This window comes from Rhyacophila brunnea, unplaced genomic scaffold, assembly GCF_057557595.1.
Source record: "Rhyacophila brunnea isolate RB1 unplaced genomic scaffold, BYU_Rbru_1.0 scaffold_21, whole genome shotgun sequence".
Taxonomy (NCBI): Eukaryota; Metazoa; Arthropoda; class Insecta; order Trichoptera; family Rhyacophilidae; genus Rhyacophila; species Rhyacophila brunnea.
In genome coordinates, this window is record NW_028232871.1 from 16,517,381 (window position 1) to 16,531,060 (window position 13,680).

Sequence of the window (13,680 nt, forward strand, 5' to 3'; positions counted from 1 at the left end):
CTTTAAATTCAGTAATAAAAATGCTAGATCCTCATGTTATAATGTTAAGTCGATAATGATGCAATGCTGATAGAAAACCCTTCATCTATGACGATGATGTACCCACTTACTTTGGTTTACATTTAAAATGTGTTTTAATCTATGTTTAACATTCTTTTCTATCGAAAATGGTATTTGTTAATTAAATTTTCAATGGTTCAACATACTCATTTTTTCTATCATGTAGTATAATTGTAGTAGGTATCCTTTATGATTGAAAGCTTGTTTTTATTTTTGCTCAAGTCTTATTTATCTCTGTCTTTTCCGGTTATATTATTTGGTGATGTTAAATATTATGGACACTATAATTATTTTCACATGACGTAGTAATTTTATTGTCAGCCGGCTTTGTGCCGCTAAAAATGCAAAACAGTTCGGTCACCCTACTGCGCTTGTATTGGAAAGCGACAACGACCTTGCACCGTTCCACATCGCATGCTGTGACCACACATTCGCGCCCTCCCGGGTACACTCATCGAGCTCGACGACCCCAAAAACCAGACGCTGCCTTTTTATATCGTCGGCTACAAAAGGTATAACCAGTAGATATGTGGATGAATTTCATTGTATCTGATCGCGTTAATGCACTTTTCACTTATAGCGTGAGTCCGTTTTATGTTGTCTCATTTTTGTGATATGGCAAAATGAAATTCATCTGAATCATGCTTTGTGATTTTGTTTTTAATAACATGTTGGGGACTTCTGTCTTCTGTTCTGGGAAATTTTCTGTATGGTTTAATAGCATCATTAAAATACCATCCCAGTTTTTCGACTTAATTACTTACCTTTGCACTAATGCGATGAGATCATTACGGTGCATTGATCTCAACATTTTATTTTATTATCTATTCATTCTTCTCTATAATATAAATAAAATTATGCTTATTTGCTAAAATGTGCAGTGTTTTTCTGTCTTGCTGTACTTGAAATTCGGTACACAGTTGATATAGCGATGATAAAACATTTGGGGGCGATCTAGTACTCCAAACATGGAGTCTCTACACAGTACCTGTACACAATCTAAGTTCATCAAAAACTATTGTTAATGACGCTATCAATCTTTACAATTAAAAAGTAAAGCCTTTACATTAGTAAGTTACTCGTGGACGGGTTTCAGATATTTTTTTTTCTATTCGATCAAAAATCCGATCAGATGTTGTAAAAAAAACTTAGATGTCGTCAATCCAATTTTCGAGATGTTGGAACACATTGCATTAGTGCACTTAGCGGCTTGCGGGGGGGGGGGGGTATAAACTTCACCATTACCTACACTATATTTTAATTGAGAGATGCGTTTTCTATAAACAATCTTCCTACAAACTCGTTATCAACAGACACTGTCTGTGTTTCTATTAGACATCTACAAGTTATTCTAATAAATTTGTTGAAGCGAAGTATCTTCAGCCAAAATTGCCTAAGCCTAATGCATAAAGCCCACCAAAAAAGCGCTCGGTGCGCTCACTACTGAGTAGGCCCCCTCCCACCCGCGCATTACCCTTCACCTATGTAATAAGGGGCCCAAGAAGCACAAAATAATTATTATTATCAGCGTCTCTCATAACAAAGCAATAAAAATATTATATTATTTCTCGGGGCTTGTAATTAATATTCACGATGACATCATTCTACCAGCGAAATATCGGACACGCAATAACTAAACAATAAGTTCACTGTTATTAAATAATGGCTTCTCGCCCGTCTATCGACGACGCTTCCAGGAGCGTGATTTTGCTTGCCGTGTTCAATGAATGGACTACGTTGTATTTTCGTTAATTCGTGTCGCTGAGAAGCCACACGACGGTGACTCATGGGGAAGGCGGGCACAATGCGTCGTCAAATCCAGTGTGCGCTGGCGTAAATACGTAATCAAATGATTACGTTGTATTTTCGATGATTTACGCGCCACTTGTGAAATTTTGCGCGAGCGCCCCACTCGCTGCGTTAAGTGAGTTTTACGCCTAATGCCTGGTCCACACCGAAAACAAGTCGCGCGACAACTCGTTAAATTTTACGATAAGCATGATAATTATCATAAAATTTCTTAAGCAATTATGATAATTATCGTAAAATTTAACGAATTGTCGCGCGACTTGTTTTCGGTGTGGACCAGGCATAAGGCCCTAAAGAAACGGAACTAAGACAATTCGTCACGAAATATAATAAATAATAACAATCGGGGTTTGTGGGTAGTAATTCTCTTCGTGTTTCAACACGCTTCAACTGCTTAATTTGCATTTACTTAAAAGTACTTTTAAAAATAAAATCCTACTAGTAACATTTTATATCATATTATCAGCGTATTATTGTTATTATCATAAGTTTTAATCAAAGCATTTTGAAATCGAGAATCATAATTATTATACATCCTCTGTGCATGAAATACGATGTTTGTCGGTACGTGTCTACCGACTTTTCAATAACTTAATCCCATTATATTTCTTACAATATTTTTCTCAAGTAACCTTCAGTAAATATTTTTTACTCATTATTAAAATTATTTATTTACATAATATCTCGATGGAAACAAAGGATGTTTTAATGAATTCATCAAGACCGGCTATTGCCAACATTAATTATTTTTATTGAAAACAGATCAATTATCTTTTCAAGAATTTAAGCGTTGTATTTTATAAACTGATAAATTTTAATTACTCCACGTAGCTACGCGGTTAACCATCTTTGTAAAATTTAATTCTCGACTGCATTTTAATGCAGTTGTCCGCATAACGTAAAGCCCTAATATTATAATGCACTTATATAAGGAAGACGCCAAGTTGTAGTTATGCCCATATATTTGCTAATTTTCGATTTTAAGCGATTGTACATGCTACATAATGACGTCTCAGTGTATAAAAAAACGTCTTTCTGTTTTGTTAAAACCTATACAATTCGTTTTTATTTCGCTGCAGCCTTGACAAATGAATCATAGTGCTCATGACGTGTAAATTTTGCCACAACTAAACCGGCAATGGGAAATGAATTGCTGCTAATTTTATCATTAGCATTTGTAACCATATGACCAGATTCATGTAAATTGTAAAACAACAGACAAAGGCATTAAATTAATTTTAACAGGTAATGCGGGTTGGTGTATTCGTTAATAATTCGATAGCATAGGACCGGTGTATTTTATTACAACGTTTTTCTTATTTGTCCGGTGGTTGTTTGTCCGGTACAAATCTTGCAATCGATTCTTAACTAACTTCCCGACTAGCTAGACATTTGAAACTTTTAGAATGTACTATCAAAACACGATGCCAATGCATTTTTTAATACTTTTAGCTATCTTTAAGTAGAATTGAATTCATTTTTAGTTAATTCTGTATTGTATGAAAAGTTATTTCGATACCATTATTGGTTGCTAGGGTCCTAGCAACTAAATTATTAAATAATATATACGTGCGTTACTATGGAAATCAATATGAAATAAAATGACATTTCAGTATTATTTTTATCAAGTACAAATTTTTTTGATCGTTTAAGCTAGTCAAGTCAAGTTTATATGATTCAACAGAAAATTTAAAAACGTTGTATATAAAAAGTTATTTTTATCTTGTAATTATTTCTTTATCGTCATCAGCCGGGGTCAATCCACTGCTGGATGAAGGCCTCCCCAAGCTTTCTCCAACTCTCTCGGTCCTGTGTCGTTCGCTGCCACGTATTTCCGCCGAACTTTACCAGTTCGTCAATCCAGCGGCTTTTAGGGCGACCCTGTGGCCGTTTCGTACCCCTTGGGTACCATTGGATGACGGCATTTGTCCAGCGGCCTTTCGGCGAGCAATGTGCCCCGCCCATCTCCATTTCAGCTGTTTGGCAACGTCTATTACATCGCGTACTCTTGTCTGCTTCCTAACCCATTCGTTTCTCTTACGGTCCTTTCGCGTGATGCCCAACATGCACCTCTCCATGCCTCGCTGTGTGACTCTTAACTTTTGGACATCTCTCGTGTTGAGGGTCCACGTCTCGCAGCCATACGTGAGCACGGGTAGCACACATTGGTTGAACACCCTACGCTTAAGACATAATGGTAGGTCACTCTTGAAGATACTATTCAGACGTCCGAAAGCACTCCATCCCAGCTTTGTTCTTCGAGCAATTTCATCGTGCATGCTTCCGCCTATGGACACCTGCTGTCCGAGATAGATGTAGCTGCTGACTTGCTCGAGTTGGGTGCCAGAAATACAGATAATCGCAGGGTTCGAAAAACAGTTCCTCATCACTTTTGTCTTTGAGACATTTATCTTTAGACCGACCGTTTGACTGACATCCGCGAGTTCTTGCATTCTACCTTGGAGGTCTTTCGGGTCTTGTGAGAGTATAACAATATCATCTGCAAAGCGCAGGTGACTGAGGTGCTCTCCGTTAATTGGAACACCTTTTTCCTCCCAATCAAGTTTCCTAAATAAGTCCTCAAGAGTAGCGGTGAATAGTTTAGGTGAAATGGTATCACCTTGCCGGACACCTTTGTTAATGGGGAAGTTTCACGCATGCTGTGGCATCACTGTATATACTGTTCAATATGTTTATGTAGCGTCTGGAAATTCCTTGGTTGCTAAGGGCGTCTATAATTGAGAATTTTTTGATGGAATCAAACGCCTTTTCATAGTCTATAAAACCAAGATATAATGGCAGTTTGTATTCCTGGTAGCGCTCTATGATTTCCCTGACGACCTGTATATGATCCATAGTACTGTAGCCTCTTCTGAATCCGGCTTGCTCTCTTGGTTGGTTCTCGTCTAGAATTGTTTCGAGACGGTTTGAGAGTATTTTCGTGAAAACCTTATACAGAATTGGCAGTAGACTAATATGTCGATAGTTTTTCAGATCTTCAGTGTCTCCTTTCTTATGGAGAATAATAATGGAGGCATTTTTCCATGACTCTGGGATATTCTCTTCGTGCAGACAAGACGTGAACAGACGTGCGAGCACTTCGCTCACCGTCCTCCCGGCCCGTTTGAGAACATCGATAGTCAGCCCATCTTCTCCCGGGGCTTTCCCACTCTTCATGCACATTATAGCATATTCTACCTCTGTGGTAGTAACCTCGGGAAGAGGATCTCCATATTCTCCGTTCACCGGAAGATCTGAATTGATGTCAGTGTCATCTTTGTATAGAGCGCTGTAAAACTCTACAACAGTGTCCAGTAGATGATCCCAGTTACGCACGATACTTCCATCTTGCGCTTTTAGTGTCGTGATCTGCCGTCTCCCTATTGACAGATGCTGCTTGTTCTTATGTAAGCTCCTTCCTGACGCAACAATTGATTCTACAAGTTTCATAGTGAACTTACGAAGATCTTCTCGTACGTTTTTACGTAGAGTTTTGTACAGCGTGGAGTACTCGAGATCATTTGCAACTTGTTGCTCGCTTTTCGTACTCCTACGCAGCTTCATAAGATCCAACGTTTCCTTTGAAAGTTTGCTTACTCGTTCAACCACAGCAGCAACTGTCTCTTCCGAAGATTCTATAATGATTTTTGTTATTGCTTCGGTGTTTTGTAGGGAGATGGGGTCATTTTCAGCCTGGAAAGCCGCTAGCCTGTTCTCCAGCTCTTGTTGGAATTCGACTCTGCTTCTCAAACCTCTGCGGACTCTGGGCTTCTGCATCAGTTTGGATCTCTCACGTTTGATGTTAAATCGTACTTTACACCTTACCATTCGGTGGTCGCTGCCAGTATTAAATCTGTTAATGACTGTGCAGTCTAGAAAAATATCCTTCTTGTCGGTGAGGATGTAGTCGATTTCGCTGGCTCGTTTTGCTGGGCTTCGCCATGTCCATTTTCGGGACGGCTTCTTTTTGAAGAATGAGTTCATGATGTAGAGATTGTGGTTTTCCGCAAACTCCACTAACATGTCTCGGCCATCCCTGCTGCCATGTCCGAAGTGCCCGACCGCTTCATCATCCTGGTGTTGAGATCCGATTCGTGCATTAAAGTCCCCCATGATGATAGTGAAATGACATTTCCGTTTATTTTTCAACGTACTGATTTCTTCATATACCTCCTCCACTTCTTCATCAGGTGAGTTTTGAGTGGGCGCATAAACTTGCAAAAGCAGAATCTGGTATCTTTTGCTGAGCTGAAGTGTTAAACTTGCTACTCTATCTGAGGAGAAATCAAATTCAACTATGCGATCTTTCCAGAGTCTGTGGATTAAAAATCCGACACCGCTCGTGCGTCCGGTCTTAGTCCCATTATAACAGAGTACATGTCCGCTGTGGAGATTGACGATATCGTCTCCTTGTCGTCTTACCTCGCTGAGCCCGACAACATCCCGATGGATTTTTTCGAGTTCTTCTTCGAGCTCTAGAAGTTTGGCGTTGCTGGATTATGTTCTCGCGTTATAGGTGGCAATGGTCATCGGTAGGCAGCCGTTACCGTCTTTCCGGGGATTCTTAGCACCCTCTGCCTTCCCTTGCTGATTGCTGCCGTGATCAGTGTTAGGTTGGCCTCCGGAGAATAAGGGCCGAGATTTTTGTTCTTGTTCCATGGGGGTATTTGGACATAACACACCACGCTGTCCAAACGGGTTGGTGTGTGGTTTTCTATCTGGGTTTACCTTCCCGTAGCCGAAGGGTCTCTCGTTTTAAGGCGCCAGAGTTTCGCCTTTCACCCTTCTCTATTAGCTACAGATGAGTTATACTGTCACAAGACACACCACATCTGCATTGCCCAGGGGACGCCGCGTGGAGGCTAGAGATAGGATTTGTTGGCCATCTGTAGAGTAGTGTCTCAACACTTTATAGAAATGCACCTATTGGCATTAGTGCATTTCATTGAGGCCCTAGCCAACCATTTGCCCCCTAATTATTTCTTTATAAAGTAATGAAATATGTACATGCTTTAAAACACCTACAATTTAAAGTATATAAACTGTCAGACGAAGAATTGTCTGCAAGTGTTGAAACATGATTACATATTTACTCGTATTGCGCTAGGGCATATCCGTTGAAATAGTTTTCATTTGAGAGGCAACAGATGAACCTCGATATTCTTATGCCAGTGTGTTTTCATCTTGGTTGGGTTGGCAGATAGTCCCCCAGGAGACTCCTATGTGACGCAGTACAGGTCCCAACGTGGGTTGAATTTCTCCATACTCACCCGAATCATCGAGATAATGGTTACATGTTGTACGTAAAACATTTTGCCGTGGCACAGTTCGCCGTGAGCTTTCTTCTCGGTAAGAGATGATCGCATACTATACTCCATCGATATTATCTCCAATTTTATTAGATTCAATATGTACATCAATTATTCAATTTTCATAGCTGGTTTTGGCAAAACTCATGAATACAAGAATAACATAACCTAACCTAACAAATAATCCAGTATATCGGCTATTTTCAAAAAAAAATTACTGCTGGCTTCCTGTAAAGTGTAAAAAATCAAGAACCGTGTTTTATTTAGACATGAATTTTATGTCAGTACCTACTATAAGACCCAAAGAGGTTGGACGGTCTTTAATATACCGCTATATTTCCGAAACAACATTTCACTGTTGAAGCGTGATACGGCGAACTGCATACGTACATGTTTCCGGACACGCGAGATAATACCGCCAAGAATATAACCGACTATAGCCATGTCTAGAGTTGGGTATTTCCCGAGAAAATCTCAATCTCGAGATTCGGGAATTCCCGAAATGATGAAATTATGAATTATCGAGATTCGGGATTTCCAGAAAAGAGTTCTCGAGAATTCTCGAGATATCGGAGATTAAAAAAAAACCTGTAAATATGCTGAAATCACTGTTAAAACAGACAAATTCCAAAAAACTATGATTTATTTTATTTATGTAAGAAGACAAACAAAACAGAAGTAGGAAAACAAAAATAATTCAAAACCTTACTTCCGTCAATCGCTGCGTATGACAATCGCGTACGCTGTTAAAAAAAATTCAAAATTCCCTGATGTTGCAAAAATTGCGCTCATTGTGAGTCGACGTTGGCTTAAATGTGTTAAATGCCCCGATCAGTCTTTGAACGTTTTATGTTTTCTGTTCACTTTTTTCATATAGAAAATCGTTTTTTCAAATAATATTTGAGAATAAAGAAATCCCGAATCCCGAGAAACGATTCTCGAGATTCGGGATGGAAAATCTCGAAAATTTCTCGAGAATTCCCGTCGGAATTTTCCCGAAACCCGACTCTAGGCCCATGTATCCCTATGACGTCGACGTCTTGACCGCCTCTCGATGCGGTTTCTTAACAGGGCTTTTTACGAGAAATGAATGTTAACCACTTACTCAACCTATTAGAATACACGGTAAGGTACATGTTCTGGGTCCAAACACACCTTGAGACGTATGCAAAACAACATGCGATTTCTGGTTACGGACCCGAGATCCACGACTTGATAAGCGGACACGTTACCACTCGTCTATCGAGAGTGCGAGTTATACTTACAACTTACAACTGACAATCAATTTGTACCTACCCTTGTTTGTAATTAATAGTAGGTAACTAATATAAGTGGTACCGCCTACCGCATTATGTATTCTGAATAAATAAAGCTATCTACATTTTGAATGATCAGTCGACCGGAATAGCTACCTATTGCATTTATTATTGTTTACCGAAAATATTGAATTAAATTTATTCTCACCGTCCATAGCGTATTTTTCATTCCATGGTACCAATGGGTACATCACATTACCATTTAGATGGGCAGCTGCCCCCCATTTGCTACACGCCATTATTATTATATAGACAGCGATATAATAAATATAATAAAACAATGTTTTAAAACTTTTCTAACCCATTGTAATCCAGTTAACTACATATACGGCAATTGAATTACTTAATTGTAAATAAATTATTAACACAACATAAATTCTTCATCTTTGACCATGTCCGATCTAATAAGATCATATGGGCCTCCACAGAGTGGAGGTTTGTACTAACAGATTTAGTTTTTACGAGAAATGGATATCAGCCTCTTGCTCAACCTATTAGGTCCATACTCTGACTCATACACAAATTGAAAAACAATATGTGAACTTGCCAGACCCAGGATTCAAACCTAGGATAGGTCCCACGACGCTATTGCCCAAAACATATTATATGATTGTAAAATACATAAATTGGATTTAATTGGTAAAGCACTCGCCCAACATGCGATAGATGTGAGTTCGACTCCCACTCGGTCCATGAACTTTTCAAGATTTTTTCACTGATCTTACCAAACTTCAAAATTTCGAAAGTTCAGATCCGAAGCATGTGAACGAAAATTACAAATTATTAAGGTAAATGGAATACTAATTCTTCGTCAGGACCTCATGACTGTGGATCATGACCTGCGTGATTCACTCATGAATTGGTGCAACCATGTGGGGTTTCTAATTTCTAATGTTTGCTTGAATATTCTGATGCACCATGAGGTCTAAAACACAAAACAGCGCTGACGACATAAACGGTTAGGCCATGCACATAACTACTTGTGCATGCGACAGCTCGAACTTGTTGGTGAGCACTGTTAGTTGTAGTTGCAGTCCAGGTGTTTATCGTTAGACTCAAAGTGCGAAGTATCTAAGTATGGATAATGTATCCGGGAAAATGTGGGGGTCCGAGGTTTTAGCGACGTAAAGCTATAACTAGTAGGCGGGGTAAATGTGGAAATCAATGTCACCTCTTAGATTTTATTAACCCCGACTCCTGCCGCGGTAAAATCAATCACGGATTATAAATTTTTTTCAAAATGGACCCCTCCCCAAACTATTTTTATATTATTCACTTCATTTTAAATGTCAAGTTTTTGACGTTTTGGACCATTAATTTGTAATCTCCATAATGTGTTGAAATAAATTTAAAAAATAATATTATAAAAAAGTAGGTATCACGTAAGAATATTATTGAATATTAATTGTTTAACTAATATCACAGATATACCCATCTCATTAGTTAACTCCATTAATTCCCAATACGTTACCATTGTTCCCAGAATGGACGATTTTACACCTCTTGAGTGTAGTATTTTTATTGTTTATAATTACGAATGATCTATTCTTCGATGTTGGCGATTTATATACACATAACGAGTGTATTATTATTGATAAACGCGTGTTATATATTTTTTTATTGTGATCCTTGACTTAATAGGTGGGTGATAAAGTTTTTACCTACTTTATTGTATTGATTTGTTATATAAGTTAGAGTTAATTGTATTCGTTGTCAGTGTGTATTTGACTTTTGGTGAGTTTACATAGTACCTGAAGATGCCGAAAGGTGAAACCCGGGTCGCGAAAAACGACTCAAATGGAATAGTACAAAACTTAAATACATTAGAGTTTAAATGTAATCGAATTGATCTCACTTAACGGAGCATATTATGGGCCTCCACAAAGTGGTTCCTCAATCTTTATAGGCTCGGCACTCCGATTTAAAGACACTTCTAGTAGACATATTAATATAATTAATGAACAGATCAAATCCGATTAAAAAACTTTCAATGTGTATTGATTTATTGTAGGTGTAATTTTTACTTTTATTATTTAATTTAAAATCATCAAGGGTCAGCTTTATTTTAACAATTATATTACCAAAATTTTGTTATGCCGTCAGGTGTGCATTGAAATGATACACCTTGCTTTTCGTTGCATTGTGTTGCACGCATTAACAGCTAATAGTAGGTCCCCTCTAGAATCTATTTCACGCTTGGGAGAGCGTTCAACTGATAGACATGGATACTGTTTTACAACTGCCTCTGTTAGGTACTCTTTTCTGCTAAAATAGTTATTAAAGTGAACATAAACATTTTTGGCAGCTGTACTTACGTGAAGTTTTACATTGAAAATAATGTCTGATATACGAAAATTGTGTAAATAGTAAGTAGTATACAAATCAATTAATTCACTTGGTCATTCGACTTCATCGGTGTTCGCTTTTACCAGGCACACTGCCCAAAACCAATAACCATTCGAAGCTTTCTGGGCGAAACATGAACTACGGAGCATGTAAATTAGACGTGAGTTGAAAATACTGTCACCAGTTTGTGTACTCAAGTCTAGGCATGCAACTACCCATACTCAGTACGTGTGGCCCAATAAACTTGTTCGAAGCATGCGATGTGATCATCGCGACTCGCCTTTCAATACTATTGCCATTGAATGCGCGCGAGTGAGATAGCATAATACACGTATGTCGAGCCGTGATACACTCAACTGTCATTGGCGTCATTGCTCTCTCTTTCTCCCCAATTGTAAAGTTGGTATAGCGAAGGACAGAAATGGTGACAAGTTCGTTTTATAGTAATAATATGGAGTTAGTTTTAGTTCCAGTTGGGTAAGAGACTGATAAGTATTTACGCGTCTATCTGGTTTCGTCACATCGAGTTTCTCGATTTTTTAGTTGTATAATTGGAACTTGTAAACTGAATTCAAATTTTTTGCGTGGTTGTGTAAATGGATAATAATTTGTGTAAAAATGGCTTCTAAAAAGCACTGACACAGCTTTGCACGCCAAACGCTCTATATAATATCCCAAATACTAGTAAGTATTTTGGAACAAGTTTCGATACTAAGTATTTTTTTATACTGGTACTAGTAAGTATATATATATATATATATTTTATTAAGCTTCGAAGTCTCAATTGAGTCTTATTTAGCTTTACTTTTTAACATACACTATTAATACATATTATTACAATAATTACTCATACGGTTATTACAATACGAATTTACAGGAGAGGAAGAAAAAAAAGAAAAAGAACAAAAACAGTTTAAACTTGTAGGCCACACTCACTCAGAAACATTTGGAAACACTGGAACGCCTTGATATTCGGCCGAGCCAAAAATATCGCAAGATCCAGTGGCAATTGGTACTTTTGTTTACTTACATCTTTAAGAAGCCGCTGTCTCTGGGTATCATACACACCTCTAGTGGACACTCGTACCGGGGCCCCAGGTTTGATTCCCGACGAGATTTCAATACGTCCATGTGATTTTCGCAAGCCTGGGGTTACTGCGATAGCATCACTGTTACTACTACATACATTTTTATATCCTTTTTTGTGTTACTTTATGTCTTATTCTTGTATTTATCAATTATTGTGAAAAATATACATTTTCTTGAAAAATTATAGAATTGTAATGAGTTGGCAACCACTACGAAATATGGCTGCACTCACTGTCTTAGAACCCGATCGCAGGTTACCAGCTTAGCTATCGTTTCGTAATCATATCTTATTTAGCAATCGTACGTGACCGTGGAATTTATTTTATGCGCCATTCTCTCAAATATTACGTGCGAATTATTGTAGGCATTCTTCTTCCTCTCAAAGCTGTTAAGCTTTAAGTTAAACTTATTTAACACATATGGTACCGTAGCTAATAACAGCTGGTAATAAGTTATGTTGTACATCCCAACTAGCTCCAAGGGCATCCATTTCACATGAGTTGTATCTCATAATCTCACCTTGTAGGTACCTACATTATGCGACGGCACAATATTCTATCATTTTATTGGTGAAAATGGTTAGGGTAGTTAAGAGTGGCTAACGGTGGAGGTAGGCTGTTAAGATCCGCCATAAATAATGCACACTACAATTAGTCAGTCATACGTATTTGTTTTCATTGACCTAACCCACAATTTACAGATGGTGTTGGTTAGTAAATTCCATTAAACCCTGCGAATTCCAAACCATAATACATAATAGTCAAAAAATACTCGTCTATCAGTATAAAATATCTAAAATTATGTCTTTAAATCATATATAAGTTTGAATATTTCATAGATATGATAATATTTTTTATATATTATAGTTTGGTTTAGGCAGGTTTTAATGAATTTGAAAAAATGTTCAACAACATGTGTAAAATGTATTTCTGATTCAACGAAAACATAATAGTATGAATGAAAATATGTGAAAAATTTTGTCGGTTTGCACAAAATATACCAAAACTATTATGGTTTGGTATAGGCAGGGTTTAATTGATTTTTTAACTAAACCCTGCCTAACACCACTTGTAAATTGTAGTCTTAGATCAATAAAAACAAATGCGTTTGACTAACAAAGTTTTAGTTGTAGTAAATTTATGTTGGGTACTAATAGCCTACCTCACCCTTCGCCGCTGGTAGTTAGTGGCACTTATAGTAAAAAGCAATCTTTAGCTATCCCAAGAATTAACAAAATATCAGACCAATGATATGTTCTGAAGTTCGTCATTATTTCTTCTTAATCTATCGAACTTTCCGTAGTGTGCAAATCGACGAATTCTGAAATCGCGAATGGGTGACTTCCTAAATAATGGCGACCACTTCAATGTTATTATTTTTTCTGCATCTGGTTTCCCTAGCTATAAGTTCTCTTGATTTACTGGTTAGTCTTCTTCTAATTGGTCACATGATCCATCATCTGGAACTGCCCGCTGACGGGATCCGACCGAGCGGAGCTGTTTACCAGCTGTTTACTACGTACCGGTGGCGAAGGGTGGAGGTAGGCTGTTAATATCCGACATAAATAGTGCACACTAAACTTTTCCAGCCATATGTATTTGTTTTCATTCAACTAAGGCTATATTTACAGATAATGATGGTTAGTTCAATTAAACCCTACGAAACCAAGCCATAATAGATAATAGTCAAAAAATACTCTACTACTAGAAAATATCTAAGATTATACAAATAAATCATACATAACTTTGGAT

The 13,680-nt window shown here is 37.7% G+C and overlaps 2 protein-coding genes across 2 annotated transcripts in view; one reads left to right on the forward strand and one right to left on the reverse strand.

Moving 5' to 3' along the window:
• The window catches only part of mlt (tubulin folding cofactor E like protein mlt), a 121,267-nt gene that overhangs the window by 13,333 nt on the left and 94,254 nt on the right, over positions 1–13,680 (forward strand). The gene's annotated exons all lie outside the window — the stretch shown is intronic.
• Positions 378–6,528, reverse strand: LOC147070791 (uncharacterized). The gene is made up of 3 exons (XM_085949251.1): positions 6,417–6,528; positions 5,083–6,143; positions 378–395 (listed from the first exon to the last, which is right to left on the reverse strand). Exons 1-3 carry the CDS (start codon positions 6,526–6,528, stop codon positions 378–380), a joined length of 1,191 nt encoding a protein of 396 aa, XP_085805377.1.